This window comes from Polypterus senegalus, chromosome 15, assembly GCF_016835505.1.
Source record: "Polypterus senegalus isolate Bchr_013 chromosome 15, ASM1683550v1, whole genome shotgun sequence".
Classification (NCBI taxonomy): Eukaryota; Metazoa; Chordata; class Cladistia; order Polypteriformes; family Polypteridae; genus Polypterus; species Polypterus senegalus.
In genome coordinates, this window is record NC_053168.1 from 2,483,014 (window position 1) to 2,504,909 (window position 21,896).

The 21,896-nt window shown below is 42.3% G+C and overlaps 1 protein-coding gene across 1 annotated transcript in view; it reads left to right on the forward strand.

Moving 5' to 3' along the window:
* Positions 1 to 21,896, forward strand: part of LOC120516163 (SH3 domain-binding protein 5-like) — a 109,368-nt gene that overhangs the window by 41,829 nt on the left and 45,643 nt on the right. Inside the window, exon 3 of the mRNA XM_039737640.1 lies at positions 9,949 to 10,077. Coding sequence (XP_039593574.1) covers positions 9,949 to 10,077 — 129 coding nt within the window. The remainder of the gene's footprint in view (positions 1 to 9,948; positions 10,078 to 21,896) is intronic.

The window sequence follows — 21,896 nt, forward strand, 5'->3', positions numbered from 1 at the left end:
TAAGAAAATCTTGAGACGAGACTATTGACAAGAGATTTTTTCAAGTTGGTAATCCTTTCCCATTTACAGCCCACGCCTGCGGTCCTCTCGCCTCTCTTTGGTGTGAATGCGTTTGCCAGACACAGTTCTTGCACTCTCAGCTCTTATAAATTTTTACATTTTGCTCACTTTAAGTTCCCAATATTCCCAATAAAAGAGGACATATTCTGTCCAAATCTTATTGAAGAATTTAATTCTGAAATGAGTACACAGCCAATCCTAGCATTAAGAAACGATGAAGTCAAACGAGTTAATATGAAAATTTTGGATTGATTGCATTAGCAATTTGTTAAATGCGTATCAATAGACTCTGCTGAACCAGTTGGTGGTGATGGTGCGGAAGATGAAAACATCAACTTACAATATCACGAAGAATATCTTTTTTTTTAATAATTTTTATTTTATTGTAATCATTCCATACAAATAGATCAATTTTTACAAAAACTAGGATTGAAAATAAATCAACCTCCACCTCTGAGAAAGAAAGCATGGCCAACAGAGTAAAACTTAAACCTAGTAAAAATAAATCCATCCATCCATTATCCAACCCGCTATATCCTAACTACAGGGTCATGGGGGTCTGCTGGAGCCAATCCCAGCCAACACAGGGAGCAAGGCAGGAAACAAACCCTGGGCACAGCGTAGGGCACACACACACACACACTAGGGACAACTTAGGATCGCCAATGCACCTAACCTGCATGTCTTTGGACTGTGGGAAGAAACCCACGCAGACATGGGGAGAACATGCAGACTCCACGCAGGGAGGACCCGGGAAGCAAACCCAGACGGGTCTCCTAACTGTGAGGCAGCAGTGCTACCACTGCGCCACTGTGCCGCCCTAGTAAAAAAAAAAATAAGTTGAGTTTAATAAGTGGATAAAGGTAAATGGAGAAGAAAAAGAAATGGAAGAAAATCTGCTTCCTCAGTGCTTTAAGAGCTTATTCTAAAATATTATTGATTAGTTTCCCGTTGAATATCTACAACCGTAATCACTGTCCGGTCTTCCACCGGGTGAATTACTGTTGAAAGAAGGACGTATCGTAATGTTATTGCATAATTTATGTGTGAGTGATTGTCTATGCAATTGAATAAGATTAGTTGTATGGACAATTGGTCGAACAATTCTAACATGTAAAATTTTAACAGGCGGCAAGAAAGGTAATGTAGTCCATCTAACAAGAGACACCAAAGGAGAACTTGATATGCCATTTGTATTAAAACTTTTACAGTTTCCCGTTAGAAGAGCTTTTGCAATGAAAATTAACAAATCATAGGGACAAACATTTGAAAAAGTCATTTTATTTATTAGAGAGATAGAAACGATATTCACACATGGGCAGTTATATGTTGCGTTGTCACGATGAAAGTCCAAACGCAGAATCAAAATTCAATGCGATATGACGAAAAGTTAATTCCAAAAATTGTATTTACTGAAGTTTTAAAGTAAAAGTGTAAGTTTAAAAAGTATTTGCGTGTTAATTTCAAAGCCAAACAGAACAAAAACATATAATGCAATGAATACCTCTAACGCAACGTGAAACATAATTTTCTTTCAATTTATTACGTTTTACTATTTTTTACGATGGTTAATTACTCGCTGTAATGTAAGAGAGTTAGGTCTTTTATGCACATGTAACAATTGCCATGAAAATAACAATCTGTTTAAATTGTACATCCACATTCCCATACGCGAGTGGCAGAGCTGCGAAGTGGCTAGTGTGTAGTGCCCGCCTGGGGATTGGTGAGCGAAGTGAGCAGGGGGCAGAGCCAGAGAAGAAGGGGAGCAAAGTCGATCAGTCATTAAAAATGCCATCTGCAATTTACTTTCTGAATTAAACCACAGCTGTGATTTGCGAGTCGTGTGCGGGTTACGAGAGCTGTGAAAGTCTGTGAACACGTTTTGGGCCCATGATTACCGTATATTATTAGTTTATTGCACTAAATAAGATGCAAAAAGTTGAGAAAAACGCAAGAGGGAACAATCAGTACACGGGGCAAATGACGTGAGGCTGGCTGCCGAGACAAACGTGTGGAGTCTCCTGGACAAATTGTGCCAATAAACTGAAACTTTTTACAACATGCAATTTTATTATAATAAGGTTGTGCGTATATCTATGGTAATAAACAACAAACATGATTAATAATACAAATATAAGAGAACTACAGCGAAACACTAAACACAAAATGATAAACGCTCACGATGCAGTCCAGTTTTGTGGCGGTGCTGTAGTTATGAAATAAAGCAGAAACATTAGGACGTTTTTCTTTACAGTGAGAACTACAGACACTTGGAATAAGCGACCGAGTAGTGTGTTGGACAGGAGGACTTTAGGGACTTTCAGAACTTGATCATGATAATGATGATTATTATTGTTCTTAATAATATTATAATGTCGTCGTGATGATGATGTTATTTTGGAGGACGTACTGTAAGTGAACAGAACTGACGAGCTTAGTTGGGCTGAATGGCCTGTTCTCATCTGTTCTTAAAAGAAAAAAAAAAAAATGAAACCCCTGATGACGAGCCTCCTAAAAGTTACGTAAAGGTTTGTCCTATCATGATGCCGACGTATGTGAAGATTTGTAGAGTAGAAGTTGGGAGCGCGACCCAGATGAAATCGCACAAACAAGCAGGCACAGGACGAGATCGTAAATTCAGAGAAAACTGCAATCCGATGCTGTCATGCAGTGAAGTGTTGAAACCTAAAGACACCACTGATTGCCCATAACGTCGGCTTCTTAAGACTCACTTTTACAACAAGCGCTCTCATCTTTTACCCAGCAGCCCTTGCAGGAACCGCCAACACAGCCCAATGGCAGACTACTTATGTGCTGCTGAGATTTGCAGTTCATTTAAATAGAGCTACTACAGCGTCATCTGCGGTTTTCTGTAATAATTCGCAAAACTCGCAAAAATAATTTTGAGGGAATGACCGAAGATGGGCGGCACGTTGGTGCAGTGGTAGCGAGGCTGCCTCGCAGTTAGGTGGCCCGGGTTCGCATGTTCTCCCCGTGTCTGTGTGGGTTTCCTCCCACAGTCCAAAGACATGCAGGTTAGGTGGATTGGCGATTCTAAATTGGCCCTCGTGTGTGTGGTTGGTGTGTGTGTGTGTCCTGCGGTGGGTTGGCACCCTGCCCGGGATTGGTTCCTGCCTTGTGCCCTGTGTTGGCTGGGATTGGCTCCAGCAGACACCCGTGACCCTGTGTTCGGATTCAGCGGGTTGGAAAATGGATGGATGGATGGAATTACCAAAGATAAACCTGGTGTGCAAATCCCAAAAGCTGACCTGTATGAAGTATTTCATGTATCACAAAGGTTTATATTAGGCTGTATTCACATTACCAGGCTGAAGTGACTCAAATAGGATTTTTTTGCCTTAATGTGACACAAATTCGACGTTTCCAGGGCTGTGCGACACAGAAATCCGATCTTTTCAAATGAGATTTGAGTCCCTTTCATATAGTATGTGGTCCTTGATTGGGTACGCGTCAGTTCTAAAGGAAATATGCAAATAAAAGCGTGTGTGTTTGTGTGTGTAAGTGTATGTACATGTGAATATACACACACGCACACCAACGAACGCCTTCATATATGAAAAAACGCACGAAGAAGCCACACCGAGAAAGAGAATTGCTGGTTTGTGAGGGTTGTGGTTCTTGGAAAGAATCTGCGTAGGCTGCCGTATGATGTAAAGATGGATAAAGACGGACAGACAGAACTTTTTATTTGTCCAAAGGTAAGTAAATCCATCCATCCATTTTCTAACCCGCTGAATCCAAACACAGGGTCACGGGGGTCTGCATGAGCCAATCCCAGCCAACACAGGGCACAAGGCAGGAACCAATCCCGGGCAGGGTGCCAACCCACCGCAGGACACACACACACACACACACACGAGCGCCAATTTAGAATCGCCAATCCACCTAACCTGCATGTCTTTGGATTGTGGGAGGAAACCGAGCGCCCGGAGGAAACCCACGCAGACACGGGGAGAACATGCAAACTCAACGCAGGGAGGACCCGGGAAGCGAACCCAGGTCTCCTAACTGTCGTCTTATATAAAATACGCTACCTTGTCTGTCCAGGATTTTAAATCACCTGTAGTCCACACACCGTTTGACCGTTTGACCTGAAATTTGGTCCACATATACTACGTGACGTCTACTATCCGCTATCGGGGTGATGATTGACCTCCAAGGTCAAAGGTCAACCCAGGAAGGTCAAAAATCACATAACCTGTAGCCTGAAATTTGATACACATTAGCTACACTGAAACTCTGCACTACAGCTTTATATTAAAAGCCGACAGTTTTAGAATTATTACTCATTTTATTTTATTGTAGAATCCATTGTTGGCAGCGGGCAGCAGAGCGGAGCATGCATACGGGTGCCGTTCTCATCCCTACCACCTTCACGATCACTTCCCCTACATCTTCATATCTTAAATCATTGTGCACATATAAGGTCAATGGAGTCTGGTCAAGTCAAGTGTATTCTGTGCCGTTACTGTGTAGTAAATAGATAAATAATGTTATACACACTATGGTCTGAACACACACCAGAATGACTAAAAAGCAAGAAAATTAAAAAGCTTCTGACTTGACTGTCCCAGTCCCTGTTAGAGGAGCCCCAGTTGTGTTTCCTGACTCACTTCTGCTGAATAATTTGTTGGCTTGAAGTCCTCAGTGTTGATGTGTCACAGAGAGGATGTGCAGCGTTACTCATAATGGTGCTCAGTTTGGTGTCCATTCCCTCCTTTGCTACGACCTTCAGGGGGACCAGAGTGTGTCTCATAACTGAGCCTGTCCTTTTTAATTAGCTTGTTGATTCAGTGGGCTTTTCTCGATGTGGTGTGACCAGCCCAGCCCACCACACTGGCCGTCACAAAGGTGTAGATGATGTGAAGGACGTGCCCTTTCACCTTCCAGTTCCTCTCTGTTACGAGACCAGTCCGGCATGTCGCTGATGTGGACCACCAAGTACTTGAAACTGGCAAATAAGAAGAAAAGGCTTAAAATGGTCAAAGGCCTGTGGTCTCCCAGAAATCCACCCTTCAATATCCGTGTCCTCTGACCCTCTTTTATTTTATTTCTTGCAGATCACACAGGTGTTTAGTGTGTACCATTTAAGGACCTGTAAGGCATTCCTTTCTCAAACTACACACTTGGACGTACTTATCCTCTTCTTTTTTTGGACTTGATCTATTTTATTGTCTTTTCACATGACCTTTGGGAGTCAGAGTGCAGGGTCAGCCATTGTACGGCAATTTTCAGGTTAAGGGTCTGGCTCAAGGGCGGCCCAACAGAGTAGGATCCCTTCTGGCAATAACGAGATTTGAACCGACGACCTTCCAGAGAGCAGCGCAGACCCTTAGCCATGGAGCCAGCACCCGTCCTCTTGTGCAGTCGAGCGTCTGGGCCTTCTGCTTCTTCTCGTTTCCTGGTTCAATTGCGCTTGTCGTCTTCTTTCAAGACTGAAGTAGGCATCTTTGTATGAAATCTTACATTTCTTGGCCATCTGTGACATGGAGTTGTCATCATTTCACAAAACAGCCATAGGCTGACATGTTTCTTGAGAAAGCTCTTTTTGTTTTGCCCTTTTTTATTTTTTTTAGACCCTGAATTGAAGTTTGCACTTTGCCATACATGGCTGTCCAAGGAAAGGCAATTGACTTTTTTTTACCACAATTAAATCAATCCCAAGGTCAGAGGTAATCTTACACTTTACAGCCCGGCCGGCTCCTTCACTGCCCGACCACAATGCCTGCAGGAATGCTCCATGTGCCGATTTATTGCACGTTGTAAAAAAAGATTTTTGTCCTGAAGCTGCCCAACAACAAAGGCTTTACACTTTTATAATATTTCTTCTTTTGTTACTTCCTTTCACAAAACTGAAGTTCAATCTGGAAGGTCTGCTGGTCCATATGTGAAGCGTGCTGTGTGTGCTCTGAGGCTAAGGATCGGCACTGTGTAGGTGCCACACGGCCTGGACGGACATCCCAGCCAGGAAAGGAAGCAGACCCGGAAGGAAGGCCCCTATAAAAGTAGAGCGATTACTAGGGAATTGCTACTCCCCCAGCACACTAGATGGCAGCAGTCCTGGATATCCATACCCAGTGGGAAGCCAGCAGGACATGCCGGGAAATGTAGTCTGGCAGGGCAGCCCTGCTGGGGTCACGGGGTGCCGCCAAGAGGGCGTTGCAGGGGAAACAAGCTCCCTACTCTGATAATGGACCGCCGTGTGCCCCGGAAGTACTTCCATCAGACAATCGCCCTGACACCGGAAGTACTCCCGAGTCTGTAATAAAAGGGGCCGCACTCCCTTATCCATGCAAGTCGGAGCTGGGAGGTAGAGAGGCAGCGCTTGACTGGAGGAGGGCAGTGCGGTGGTGAGAGGAAAGGAGAGAGATAGGGACCAGTGTTCTGTGCCTTTTGTGATACTTTCAGAGGTATTTGAAATAAAACCTTCATTTATTTGGGTTTGGAACTGTGCTTCTCTGATCGTGTCGGGGTTTGGGCAGGCTGACGCCTGGTTGTCCGGAAGGTTGCAGGTTCGAATCTCCATTACTGCTAAAAGAGATCCTAAACTGCTGGGCCCTTGAGCAAGACCCTTAACCTGCAATCGCTCCAAGAGTGCTGTGCAATGGCTGACCCTGCACTCCGGCCCCACGGGCCTAATACAAGAAACTGTAGAAGGCCAAATAAAGAACAAAACTAAACCAAATCACTGTGCTCGTATGGCGTAATTCAGACTGATTTTTAAATCCATTTGCCTAAGTCTGCCAGTGAATTGCTCAGCGCTGCATAATGAGACAGCACTGCGTGTCACCGTATAACACACCTCAGCTAATTTCAGAGGGACTCGAAAGATATTTATTAGCACGCGGATGATTCACAGCTTGTATTTACTTTGCCTTAAGCAGAGATTTAAAGGTGGAGATGTAATAATAATACATTTTATTTATTCATAGGCGCCTTTCTAAACACTCAAGGACACCGAACAATAGATAAGACGCACATTATTAACAAAACTAAAATATAGAAAATTAAAATCAGACAGAGCAATGGTAGACAAAGAGAAAAAGAGTTTTAAGTTTAGATTGGAAAAGTGAAAATGAATCAATGATTATAAGCTCAGATGGTAGTGAGTTCCAGATCACTTATGGTGGTAAGACGGGCGAAGGGGACACTCAAGGGGATGGAGGAAGATGATCTGAGGGTACGAGAGGGAATGGCAACATGGAGGAGGTCAGACAGACATGGAGGGCGAGGCTGTGGAGAGACTTAAACGTTAGTAGGAGAACTGGGAATTGAATTTGGACCTGAACTGGAAGCCAATGAAGCTGCTGCAGGACGGGAGTGATGTGGTGAATAGAGGGGGTCTAGTAATGATGTGGGTGGGCAGCTGAATTCTGGACCAGTTGAAGTTTAGAAAGAGATTTGCGAGGAATTGCAATAATCGAGACGAGACTGTGAACGAGGATAGCAGTGGTGTGAAGAGCGAGGGACGGGGGGCGAATACGATTAACGTTACGCAGGTGGAAATATGAAGACCGGGAGATGTTACTGATGTGGGACTGAAAGGGTAAAGTACTGTCAAGGATGACACCTGTGGGGAATTATCAATAACAAATGAAAAATGATCAGTTTTGGATAATGTGGATTTTGTACCAATGAGCAGAACCTCCGTCTTGTCACTTGTATTTAATTTAAGAAAGTTTGAAGAAAACCAGGATTTGATTTCTGCTATGCAATCAGTAAGTGAGGAGGGTGGAAAGGAAACAGTAGGTTTGCTAGTGAGGTAGAGCTGGGGGTCATCAGCGTGACCGTGGAAGATAATGTTATATATAATAACGAAGAGGAGGGACCCCAGGACAGAGCCCACCTGAAGTGACAGCGGTGGGTTAGGATGTGAAAGTTTTAAGATGAACAAACTTGGAATGAAAATTCAATGCAATCTTGAAGGAAAGTTCATTCCAAATTTTGTTTTTACTAAAGTTTTAAAGTAAAAGTGAAAATAATGCATATGTAACAATTGCCATGAAACTAACAATCTCTTTAAATTGTTCATCCGGTTAACCAAACACGGGGCGGGCGGGCGAAGAGAGCCCCCAAGTTGTATTTAGTTTGACCAGTAGGGGTCATTCAGTTTGAACCCTCTTTGACAATTGAACAGTTAGAATGTGTTACGTTTGTATAAATACTTGTAGGTAAACACCATTTAAACAGAAAGAAATGGGGTTTGAGTGTTTTATTGATTTTACTGTAGATGGTGCGTAGATCTTTAAATGTTGTTATTTTTGGAATCCATGCGCCTTTGGGTTTCTATCCCCTAATCTAATCCTAACTCCTTCTCATAAGGTGGACTTTCAAGTTGCGGACCCCCCATTGTGTATTTGCGTCTGGCTTCCTAGCACTGCCCCCCTGCTGGACGCCCCCTAATTCAGATCAGGTTCCTTGTGCCATACCCCTTTGCTTTTTGTGCCCACCTACACACCCCGCCCTGAACTCTCACGTCTTTTAGGTACACTGCTAACCTCTCTTATCAGATGGCTCCTGAAAATCGAGATTAATAATATCGTATGCACCGCTCTTGTCGTATCCGTTTGTTGCTTCCTCATAGAATTCCTGCACGTTATTAAAACGCGTCTGAACCCACGGCAGCTCTTCTGAAGCCGTGCTGCTCGATGTCCTCCTTAACTACTTTAGAACAGGTCACCCACCAGAATCTAAGCAAGGTTGGGCCCGACCAGGAGACCAACTAGGTTAGGGCTTGGGTTACTGTTGGAAGAGGTGTTGGTGACTCCAGCAGAGGGGCAGTGCCCCAGTGCAGTGGTGGGGACAATGTGCTGTTAAAATGGTGACACAAAACCAAAGGTCCTGACTCTGTGTGGTCATAAATGATCCCCAAAAATCAAAAAGAGTAGGATGTACCTCAAAGTCCTGGCTAAAATGCCCACCACAGCCTGGACATTCTGAACCCCCTTAACATCCCCTGTCACTGATTGGCTCACTGTCTCACCTGCCACCATCTAATGGCCAATGAGTGGCGCAAGAATGGCTGCCATCACATCATCCTGGTGGATCCTACACAGTGCTGCTGGTCAAAGTGGCTCCCCACTGTCTGTTTGACTGGTGAGACAAGTGCTATATAAGTAAATGTGTAATGTGACGTTGTTATTGATGTTATTATTCATATTCATTTCATAAATGTATCTGTGGTTCACGTAAGGCTTTCTGGCCTACAGTTGCTTGGATCGGCCAGGTCTTCCTTTTCATACAGCAGGTTGATATTTTCCACTCCTTTGGAATTTCCAACGTGTGCAGTTATTTTGTTTAAGAAAGTTCATTTTATGGGTTTATAAATTTGTAGGGACGGTCTTGTCATGCGTACAAAGTACCTGGAGATTCGTACTTGCAAGTGCTTACCAACATGGCAACAATTGACAGCTCTGCAGTGCCACCATTAGTGAATGGCGCTACCTGACCTCAAAATGTCCGTCTTGCTTATAGCGATGCCTGCGTTGGACGCCTGGCACACCGGTGTGCATCCTGAGAGTCCGTATGGGGATTGAGACGCAGATATTTCACTGAACTTTGTTTACGCGCCGTGTCACCGGGAAGACCGCCGTAGTCGTTGCTGTGTCATGACGATGTCATTGTCACTTAAAGTGAAGTCCAATTACCTCCAGTTCTGATTTTGTAACTCACGAGATTCTGCCGTCTCTGCTGTGCCTCACTAGGTGACTCTTTTTGGTTTAATTAAAGCTTTTAAAGTAGTGCATGAGGTGGCTCCTACGTAATAAATATCTGGGCCATTATCTGTTGATAATTTAAAAAAGGCAAAAAAGTGAAATTGTGATTGCTGATCCAGACGTAACTGACAAAGACTTCTTTATCTTGCAGGAAGCTCGGCAGAAATTCCGCTCTGTTTTAGTTGAAGCCACAGTCAAACTCGATGAACTGGTTAAGAAGATTGGAAAACCAGTGGAAGACTCCAAGCCTTACTGGGAAGCCCGGAGAGTAGCACGACAGGTAGGGATGAATGATTGATTGAGCAAAATGTATACCATGTGATCTGTCTTGTGTCTAAAGCCACACCTAGGAGACCCTTTCTCCATGATAGGGTGGGCGACGTTCCGGGTGTAGTTTTACAAGGAGCCCCTGCTGCACCAGCGACCTCCCTCAGCTATCACCTTGCAAAAACAAGACCTTTGAATCTGAAAAAACTGCTCAAGTGAGATTTCATTCCAAAGACATTTTGTGCTCTTAGTGGCAGTTAATGGTTACTAATTAATGAAATGGCTGATGGCTGTTGTCACCATACAGGATCTGAATTTGACCCCCCAGTGAATGCTGAAACGGTATCACGTCATTTATTTAAGCACATTCCGAAATACAACTAGAGAGAGAGAGAGAGCGAGAGAGAGATAGATGGATGTGCAAGGCACTATATAACTGATAAATAGAAATGAAAGGCACTATATAATAAATAGAAATGAAAGGCACTATATAATTGATAAATAGATGTGAAAGGCACTATATAATAAATAGAAATGAAAGGCACTATATAATTGATAGATTGAAATGAAAGGCACTATATAATAAATAGAAATGAAAGGTACTATATAATAGAAATGAAAGGCACTATATAATTGATAAATAGATGTGAAAGGCACTATATAATAAATAGAAATGAAAGGCACTATATAATTGATCAATAGAAATGAAAGGCACTATATAATAGAAATGAAAGGCACTATATAATAGATAGATAGAAATGAAAGGCACTATATAATTGATAGATAGAAATGCAAGGCACTATATAATAAATAGAAATGAAAGGCACTATATAATTGATAGATAGAAATGAAAGGCACTATATAATTAGAAATGAAAGGCACTATATAATTGATAAATAGAAATGAAAGGCACTATATAATTGATAAATGGAAATGAAAGGCACTACATAATAAATGGAAATGAAAGACACTATATAATAGATAGAAATGAAAGGCACTATATAATAGATGTGAAAGGCACTATAATCGATAGATATTGCTTTATTTATCCCAAGGGAGAAATGTATCTTTATGCAGAAGCTCAATAAAGAAACAAGTAAATGTTACATAATAATACAGGATTCCCCTCAAATACAAACCAGAATTAACCAAAAAGAAAGAAATCTTTGGACTTGGCTTAAGATAAAAAGTCATAATAAGAATTCACAGTGAGGCGCTATAAAGGTGTGTTGCTGTAGATACCAAGGAGCCTCGTGACTTACCTGGGAGTGCCTGAGAATTCCAGGAGTTGCTGGGAGAAACTGCTGAGGGGACGTTGAGCTGATCTGTGTGATTCTGAGTGTTCCACAGCTACCATCACCAGGATAAGTGAACCAAAAGTGATGTGGAGATAAACACAGTAAATGTGTCCCGTCGGCACCGTCTGAATGCTTGTGCTGATACGCACTGTTGAGGGATTTTTCAGATGATGTTTACTTTTTTTGGTTGTTCAGCTTCTGTTATCATCAGTGAGACTGAATGTCTAAATTTGGGCTACTCTGGTGACTCTGTGCTGGCATCTGGAAGGCTGCTGGTTCAAATCCCATTACTGCACAAAGGGATCCTACTCCATAATAAATAAAAAACCCTAGCAGTCCTCAGGCAACTGTTACTTAAATACACGTCACAGGGACACCAGCTGAGTGCCACGACACCCACACAATGATGTCATCAGCACATTGTCATTTGCAGAGACGCGAGTGAGTGAAAAAATGTAAAAATAATAATGATGATGTAGCGGAGTGAAATGCCAGCGCGTGTGGCCTGCAAGGCTTTAAGCTCCTTTTTGTGGCTTCTTTCGTGTCTCGCTGTCCTGCCAACGATCTACAAGGAGTACGGGTCTGTTAGTAAGACCACCACAGGGAGAGAAAAGCGAACGAAGTAAAAGTGCATGAAAGTGGTGGGCAGGTCAATGGCGGGTTTGTTTTATTATTTTGGCCGAGCACAGTTGATATCACAGAATTCAGAATAAAAAGCCTGTTGGCACCAGTGGACTCACCTTCACAATTTCAAGTCAGGGTCCGCACAGACTGTCAGCAGTACAGATGCAGTGATATTTTAGTACAGGCGGCCTGATATTTTTAATTACGCCTCAGTGTTTTAGGCACAATGTGTCAAGCTGGTAGCCACGTGATTCTCTGGATGCAGAATAAGAGAAGAGAAAACGAGAGCAGCTCACGAAATGAGGTCCGTTATTCTCACTGATTGTGAATCTTCTTGTAGCCATGGGACAGGAGTGGGGGGCTTGGGTGGGACTGAGTTTGTGGATCACTGCTGTAGAAAACGGCGCAGCCTTGGCTGCAGTTTGTGTTTAACTAAATGGACGGCGTACTGCAGTAATTGATTTCTGTTTTTTTTTATATTAAGTCTCCGTCCTGGCGCGGTCAGTGCACAGCTTACCCATCGGCTCCATCTTTTTCTCCTGGGTACACTCGACCTTCATCTGACGTCCTGGCATGGGGTGGATCATGAATTGAATAAGTAGATGGAAATCTGTGCAGATCTGAGTTTGATCTCGGGGTCCGGTCTTAGACTTCGAAAGAACCCCCCATGTGTGGAGAACACGCGCCACGCTCATGCAGCTGAGGTCTGAGCCCCTGTAAATCAAACCGGAGTGGAAACACGCTTGGACATTTCATGATTCTCATTTATGTAGAAGTATGAGGGACGCTCAATAAGTTTCTGCACTTATTTTTTTTAACTCAGTTTATTAGGAGTTTCAAAAACAAAAGCCATTGCTTTTTTGCGTAGTCGCCTTCCTTTGCGATGGAGTTTTCCCAGTCACGTGACACTCTCGGACACGACCAATTGCTACTCTTCCCACCTTCACCGTTTGCAACGAAAATATAAAAGTGCGGAAACTTTTTGAATGTCCCTCATATTAGAGCAATCAAAACACATGAATAAAAAAGGAAATAAAACTTGTCCAAAAGACTGTTTCCCCTCGGGGATTAATAAAGCACATTCAAATCAAAATAAAAAGAAAATACCATCAGTCGCCAGTCTATCAGTCACAGCACTTTGACATTTCCGCACGGCTTTTATTCTTTTGTTTTGCAGTTGATAAAGGACTCTGCACTAAAACAAAATGGTGCTGTGCTCCACAGATAAACTCCTAATCTTCTTCATCACTTCCCACTTCTATTAGACATCGATGTGCCTGGTCATCCTTCTCCATACAGCTCTACTGGTCCTACACGTCCTTCTCAGTCAGACCCTCTCCCTTCAGATCTTCTTTGACTTTACCCATCCACCTTCTCTTTGCCCCCCACCCCTCGCTTTCTCTTCCCCTGCACTTTCATTCCCATCATCACTCCTTTGCCCACATCTTCATTGTTTCTCCTCATCACACGTCCACACCACTTCATTCTACGTTCCTGAACTTCTTAGACGTCTCTCCCACTTATATTGTCCCTCCAATTGTCTTATTTCTTATTCTGTCCTTTTTTGTGACTCCACACATCCATCTCCACCTTCTCAATTCTGCCACATACACCTTCTTGCCCTGCCTTGACTGCCCATGTCTCCGCTCCATCAATCTTGGCTGGTCTTACCACTCATTTCCTTTAACCTTTGCCTTAATTCTTCAATCACACAGCACTCCTGATACCTTCTTCCAATTGTTCTGCCCACACTGCACTCTGTGGGTTATCTCTGCGTCTGATTCATCATCTTGGGCTACCATGATATTTAAGTGTACCCACACTTTTCAGTAGCTCCCCCTGCAGGCTAACTTCTGAATCCTGGTCACCATTAAACCTCAGATTTTCTGTTGCCGTCGTCGTCTTCTAATTCTTTCTATTTATCTTCAGTCCTTCCAAAGTCTTTCTCCATTCTTCCAGCTTCCTCTTCACTTCCACCTTTCTGCTGCTACACAATACAATGTCATCAGCACGGAGCCTGCACCGGTGGATTGGTCTTTTATCTCCCGTGAAACACCTCCATAATGATATCAAAGAGGTGAGGACTTCAAGAAGACCCCTGGTGCAGACCTCCTGTTACCCCAACACTGCTTGTAACCCAAGTCCTCATTCCCTCATGCGTATCCTGGACAGTCCTCACACACTCCTGTGGTCCTCCTTTCTCTCTCGTGCACCACCGGACCTCTTGAGGTGGCACCTTCTCCAAGTCAGTAACTCCATATGCAGGCCTCTCTGTTGCTCTCCCTTCGTCTCTATCAGTCGTCTCAATGCAAAGATAAAAAAAAAAATAAAATGGGGTGAGATTTATTTAAATTTCACAATCATACAAAAAGTGATGTTGAAATTTGAGGACCACCATAACAGAAACGGTCCATCTACACGTTAAAATGATTGAATTGCAAAGTTAGAAGTGTGACCTTAAAATCCCCCCCTGTGTCGTCTGCCAAACTCCATGTTGCTTGTTCTTGTTCTTATTTTTCTGCTGTCTGGTTGTAGTGATGGTTATAAAAGTGTGGACATTGAAGCCAAAAAGAAGAAAGACATTTTTGTTGAAGACAAATTCCTTTGAAATGTCGGAGCACTGGCTTGTGGGCCGCAGTTGGTGACTGACTCAGGCCGTTGTTTTCCAGCCTCTTCATCAGTGTGCAGGAATTTGCTGTGAAAGTTGCTTTCATTGGAGTGTGCGGTGATGTTGGTTTCCATTGAAGAAGCCCAGAGCGGCCTAACTGGGCTCTGGAGTGACTGGCCTTTCACGTAATCCTCTCTGTCCGTGATGAGTGACTTTCTAAGCCAACACTCTTAATGAATGTGACCACAAAATATGTGCGGCACATTTAAAGTCCGTACAGCAGATAGCACTATGTGTCCTCAGGGGGGAGTTTGGCTTCACCAAAACCAAAACCAAGGAGCTGGTGGTGGATTTTAGGAGGCCTAAATGCTGCAGGCCTTGCGGACACTGCGTTTGTAAAATACGTCCTGTAGTGAAGGGAGAGGCACCCCAGTAATGTTCTCTGCTGTCTTCACTATCCTTTGCAGTGTTGCAGTTGCCATACCAGACTGTGATGCAGCTGGTCAGAACACACTCCATGGTGCCTCTGTAGAACATGGTGAGGATGGAAGGGAGGAGACTTGCTTGGTTTCTGCTGGGCTTTCTTGATTAGTGATGTGCACACCGAGGAACTTGGTACTCCTAACAGTCTCCACATCTAAACCGTTGATGCTGAGTGGGATGTGGGCAGGATGTGATTTTTCTGAAGTCCACTATTATCTCTTTTGTCTTGTCAACATTGAGAGACAGATTGTTGTCTTCACACCAGATGCCGACATATCTTTTTGTAGTATTTCTGTTGTTGCCTCCGCATAACGGGTCAATTCTTGACCCGCACAATCTACGCCCATCGTGCTACTGTAGTCGACCACAGCACAAGGCTTCGTAACCTGCTTGTTGCCTTTTTGCCTGTCCAGTGACTGTAGCTGTACGATGCTAAGAAGACAAACGTCTTTCTTGTCCTTCCATTTCAGCGCCAGCACTTTACTCTTTTGCCAAGCTACCAGCAATCCTCGCTGTAATTTAGCTCTGCCAAAGTCTTCAGGCATGCCACGAAGGTTGGGACGCACTCTTCCATATGCAGTAAGATGTCCAATAGTTCTGGCGAAGAACAAAAATTGTCCCTGGTCTCGTCACGACACAGTCATGTTGAACCAGCAGAGCATCCATCAGTCGGCACCGATGACGTAGCAATGGCATACTGATCATATTTTGAATCAAACATTGTCCCTTTCTCTGTGTACAGAACCGAATTCCAAATGTATCCTGTGTTAGATTCACAAAGCTCATAAAGCCTTGTGCCAAGTCTCGCTCTTTTTGATGTGATGTGCTGTATCCATGACAGTCTGCCATTATAAGCTATGAGACTTTCATCGATGCTGACATCTCACGGTCTGGAATGTAAATGCTCCATGTTTGCCAGTTTTTTGTTGTTTTTTTTTTCCATTAGACTGGATTTTATTTATTGGAATTTGACCTTTATAACATTGCGTGTCTGATTGCTCGTTTACAACTCTTTTATTGTAGTTGCTTATTTTTTGAAAAAAAGGAGGGAATCGTTCCAACTTTGCACCTGATACTGGCAGGCCAGACTCCAGGCCTTCATGACTGTAAACCGGATCAAACAGGTTTTGGGGGATGTGACAGCATGTTCACTTAAGGTGGGCTGCACACGGGCGTCAAACTGCAAGGCAAATAACAACAAGTGCCAGTCAACAAGCACAGTCGGCAGAAACAAAGCAGGAGATGTCATCAGGCTTGAGAAACTTCTCTGTTTGTCTGTTTACGGATAACCCCTTAGACTCCGTTAGGTGCAGCTTGGCTTTAATGCAGAGAGCCAATTACATGGCTGCCACTCGGTATACTGAGCCCTCCGTAATGTTTGACACGAAGACACACTTCTTCTTGATGCCCCCTACTGCTCCATAGTTTAAGTTACAAATCACACAATTCAGACGTTGTGATTAAAATGCATGTTGCAGACTTTCATTTAAGGGGATTTGCGCACAGTTTGGTCACACAACACTAGACAGTCCCCCCTTGGGATTAATAAAATCTATCTATCTATCCATCTATCTATCCATCTATCTATCCATCTATCTATCCATCTATCTTTCCATCTATCTATCTATCTATCTATCTATCTATCTATCTATCTATCTATCTTTCTGGGCACAGCAGTGGCAGGTCTATTAGAGCCATTGTCAGGGTGAGGACACTAGGGGAGGAGAGAAAGAGAGCAAGGTATCTCTAATCTGATCTTTTAATCCTCATAAATATAAGTGCCAGCATAACAATAGGCTTCATGGCAATAACTCCTGGGAAAATTGGAAATTAAGGTCAGAGCTTTCTTATCTCAATACCACAAAATGACAACAAACGTTCAGAAGCAATGCCTCTATGACCTAACAGTTAACTTTATAAGCTGTAATGTTAAAGGTCTGAATCATGAATTACAGCGAATGAAAGTATTCTCTCACCCAACAGGTCTAAACGCTAAAATAGTATTTTAACAGGAGACCCCCTTATTAAGCCAGGATCAGTTTCGGCTGCACAGAGACTGGACTGGCCAAATATTCCATTCCAGCTTTACAAAGAAAACAAGAGGTGTGGGAATTCTTATACATGGATCAGCCTCATTTGTAGTATGTGATCCTGAAGGGAGATATAGTGGGTATAGAAGAGAATCCCCCCCTTTGAAATATTCCCAGTTTTATTGCTTTACAGCCTTAAATGAAAACGCATACAGAAAATATTTCTTCCCAGCTTTACTTACTCAGTGCAACCTTTAACACCCAAGAGAAAGATATTACAGCTACAGTTCAGAAGAATTATAACAAATCAAAAACAAAACATACTGAGATTAATTAAGGATCACCCCCATGTCATTGTCATTTTGGTGACCCCCCTTTTGCTTTAATGACAGCCTTGAGTCTGTTGATTCTTCACTATCAGCTTTGCACATCTAGACTGTGTGATATTTGCCCCCCACTCTTCTTTACAGTTCTTAACTATTCAAGTTCGGTCTCATTGGATGCGGAGTGTTGGTGGTCTTCTATCTTCAGATCTTTCCACAGATTTTCACTGTGATTTCGGTCTGGGCTCTCTGACTGGCCACACCAGGACATTCACTTTTTTCTCCTTTAGCCACCGTATGCTCAGTTTCGCTGTGTGCTTCGGGTCGTTTGTCGTATTGAAAGGTGAACATTCTGCCCGTCTTCAACTTCCTGGCAGAGGGTAGCAGGTTTTCCTCTAGTATTTTGCCCCCTCCATTTCTCCTTCTACCCCAACGAGAGCCCCAGGCCCCTCACAACAGGATGCTGCCCCCTCCATGCTTTACTGTAGGTATGGTGTGTTGTGGATGTTGGTGTACCGTTTGGTATCGAGGCCAAATAGTTTGATTTTGGTCTCATCTGACCATAAGACCTTCTTCCACTTGGCATCAGAATCTTCAAGGTGCATTCTGGGAAAGCTCAAATGAGCCTTAATGTGGCCTTTCTTGAGAAGTGACTTTTTCCTTGCGACCCTCCTAAGCAAACCACAATTGTGGAGCGCTTGTGAAATTGTTGTCACCTGCACACCATTAATGACCACTCTTTGCCATCAAATCCTGTAACTCCCTCAAAGTGGCCATTGTCCTCTCAGTAGCTTCTCTTACCAGTTTCCTCCTTGCTCTTCTATCGAGTTTGGAGGGTCCTAGTCGTACCAAACACTTCTTTATGATGGACTTTACTGAACTCCTTGGGATTGATGAAGCCTTTCAGATGTTTTTTGTCTCCATCTCCTGCCTGTCCACAACTCTGTCCCTGAGATCTTCTGAAAGTGACCTGTCACCCATAGTCCGTTGTTTGCTGTCAGTTGCTCTACCAAGCAAGGGAATGAATGGACCAGGAACAGCTTCACTAATCACACCAATTACAACTGATCAGAGGTGGGAAGAAGCCAGTAAACGCAATGGGAATGGTGGGCACTGACACCTGAGTGAGTTTAGGAGGGCGGTGATCCTTTATTTATCTCAGGATTTCTTGTTTTTGATTTTTTTATAATTCTTCTGAACTGTCGCTGTGATATATTCCACGTGGATGTTAGAGATTACATTGAGTAAGTAAAGCTGGAAAAAATATTAGTTTGTGTGTTTACATTTAAGAAAAAAATGGAAATATTTCGAAGGGGGGATGCTTTTCTATACCCACTGTATGTGATCGTCATCAGTAATTTATTTGACTGTAAAATAATTTTTTTTTTTTTTTTTTTTTATTTATTAATTTTATTACAATCAATACATAGCAATCAAGTTTTACAAAAAAAAGAATTATGCTAAGAACAGATCGATCCCCACCCTTGAGAGAGAGAGCAAGCCAAATGGTGTAAAATTTAAGGCTTTAAAAATACCTAAATCAACAAATTCTCTGTGCTTTATAAACTCATTTCAAAATATTACTGATTAGATCCTGCCATGTTTTGAAGAAAGTCTGCACAGATCCTCTAACTGAGTATTTGATTTTTTCCAATTTTAAATAATATAACACATCAGTTTCCCACTGACTTAAAAGAGGAGAGTTTGGGTTCTTCCAGTTTATCAGAATAAGTCTGCGTGCCAACAGTGTAGTGAATGCAATCACAATTTGTTTGTCTTTCTCCACTTTAAGACCCTCTGGAAGAACCCCAAACACAGCTGTTAATGGGTTAGGAGGGATTGTGAGTCCAAGACTGTCTGAGAGGTAATTAAAAATTTTTGTCCAGAATAATGTTAATTTGGAGCAGGCCCAGAACATGTGACCTAGTGAGGCTGGGGCTTGGTTGCAACGCTCGCAGGTTGGATCATGCCCTGGAAACATTTTGAGAGTTTTAGTCGAGACAGATGTGCTCGATATATAATTTTGAGTTGTATAATTGTATGCTTTGCATATGGAGCTTGAGTGAATTCTCTGCATTGCTACTTTCCACTCCTTTTCTGATATATTAATTGAGAGGTCATTTTCCCAGTGTCCTCTTGGATCTTTGAAAGGAAGGGATTGTAAAAGGATTTTATATATTGTAGAGATGGAGTCTAACTCCTTGAAATTGAGCAATAATTTTTCCAGCGTGGATGAGGGTGCAAGATGAGGAAAATCTGGAAGGTTCTGTTTAACAAAGTTCCTGATTTGAAGATAGTGAAAGAAATTTGTAGCTGGAATGTTAAATTTGGAATGTAATTGTTCATAGGATGCAAAGACGTTGTCTATATAAAGATCTCTAAGCAAGTTAATTCCAAATTTTTCCAGATATTAAAACTGCATATGTTTGTGAGGGTTGAAAGAGGTGGTTCTTTTGCAGGGTGCCACAGAAAGAAGCTTCTCCGTCTTAAAATGCTTTCTACATTGGTTCCAGATTCTAAGTGAGTGGAGCACAATTGGGTTATTAGTGTATTGCCGATAACGTGTGTTTATTGGAGCACAAGCAAGGAATACAAAGAAGTACTGCAGGATTTTACTTCTATTGCGGTCCATGCCTGTGTATGTTCTTCTATTTGTGTCCAGGTTCTTATCGCTGTATATTTGCCCCCAGTAATAAAACTGGAAGTTAGGTAGAGCCATGCCACCTTCTGCCTTTTGTCTTTGTAGGGTCGCTCTTTTGATGCGTGGATGTTTAGAATTCCAAATAAATGAGGTTATTGTTGAATCTAATTGCTTAAAGAACGATTTATTAATGTATATTGGTATGTTTTGAAATAAAAAAAGGAGCTTAGGAAGAATATTCATCTTAACAGTGTTAATTCTTCCAGCTAGTGTGAGATGAAGGGTTGACCATCTATGCAAGTCTTGTTTAATTTTTTCCATGCAGACTGCGAAATTTTGTTGATAAAGAGCTTTATGTTTACTTGTGATGTTTACCCCGAGGTATTTAAACTGTTCTGCAATGATAAAAGGAAGGGTGTCTAATCTAATATTATATGCTTGCGAATTCACGGAAAGAGTACACTTTTATTCAGATTAATTCTGAGACCAGAGAGCTTTTGAAATTCTGTGAGTGCTGCTAAGACTGCAGGCACAGAATTTTCTGGGTCCGATATATACAGTACCATGTCATCTGCATATAATGAGATTTTCTGTTCCAGTCCTTCTCTGCTAATCCCCTTTATCTGATCAGTATTTCGACAATGTATTGCCAGTGGTTCAATGGCAATTGCAAACAGCAGTGGTGACAAAGGGCATCCTTGTCTTGTGCCACGTTCTAGTTTAAAGTAGTCTGAGCAAATGTTATTGATGCAAACTGAAGCTTCTGGGTTAGTATACAGTAATTTAATCCATGCACAAATGTTGGGCCAAACCCAAACTTCTCCAAAATAGTAAAAGGTATTTCCATTCAATCATGTCGAATGCTTTTTCTGCATCCAATGATAATAATATTTCTGGGGTGTTTGATTTAGTTGGTGAGTATATTACATTAAACAGGCGTCGAAGATTTGAAGATAAGTGTCGGCCCCTAATAAATCCAGTTTGGTCTTGTGATATTACGAGGGAGCACTTTCTCCATCCTTCTAGCTATGATTTTAGAGAGTATTTTAACGTCGTTATTCAGAAGTGAAATTGGTCTGTATGATGCACATTGTAATAAGTCCTTATTTTGTTTTGGAAAGACAGTGATTAGTGCTTGGCGAAAGGTTTGTGGAAGAGATTGGTTATCTCTGGCTTCTGTAAATGTTGCTAATAGGAGGGGAGCTAGCTGAGCGGAGAATTTCTTGTAAAACTCTGCAGGGTAGCCGTCAGGGCCTGCTGCTTTTCCACCTTGGAGTGACTTTATAGCATCCAGTAATTCTGATAATGACAGAGGTTTATCGAGTTCCTCCACACTAAAAGCGTCAATTTGTGGTATCTGTAATTTATCCAGAAATGCATTAGATTGTATATTGTCTTCTTTAAACTCAGTAGTATATAGGGATTTATAGTAGTCTCTAAAAGTGTACATTATATTTTTGTGTTCGATGATTTTATCTCCATTCGTGTTAGTAATTACGAGATTGCGTTGCATCTTGCTTGTGAATTTGTTGCTAAAAGCTTATTAGCTTTCTCTCCATGTTCATAATAATGATGTCTGGATTTGTAAATTAGTTGTTCGGTTTCTTTAGTTGTCAAGAGGTTTAATTCTGAATGTAGAGCCTGCCTCCTCTTATGTAGAGTCTCGCTTGGTAGTCTGGCATGTTCTTCATCTATTTTAGTAATTTCGCTTTTTATCTCTGCTACTTTCTTCGCTTCGGATTTATTTCTGTGGGAAAGATATGAGATAATCTGTCCTCTTAAGAAGGCCTTAAGAGTTTCCCAGAGTATTCCTGCAGAGATCTCA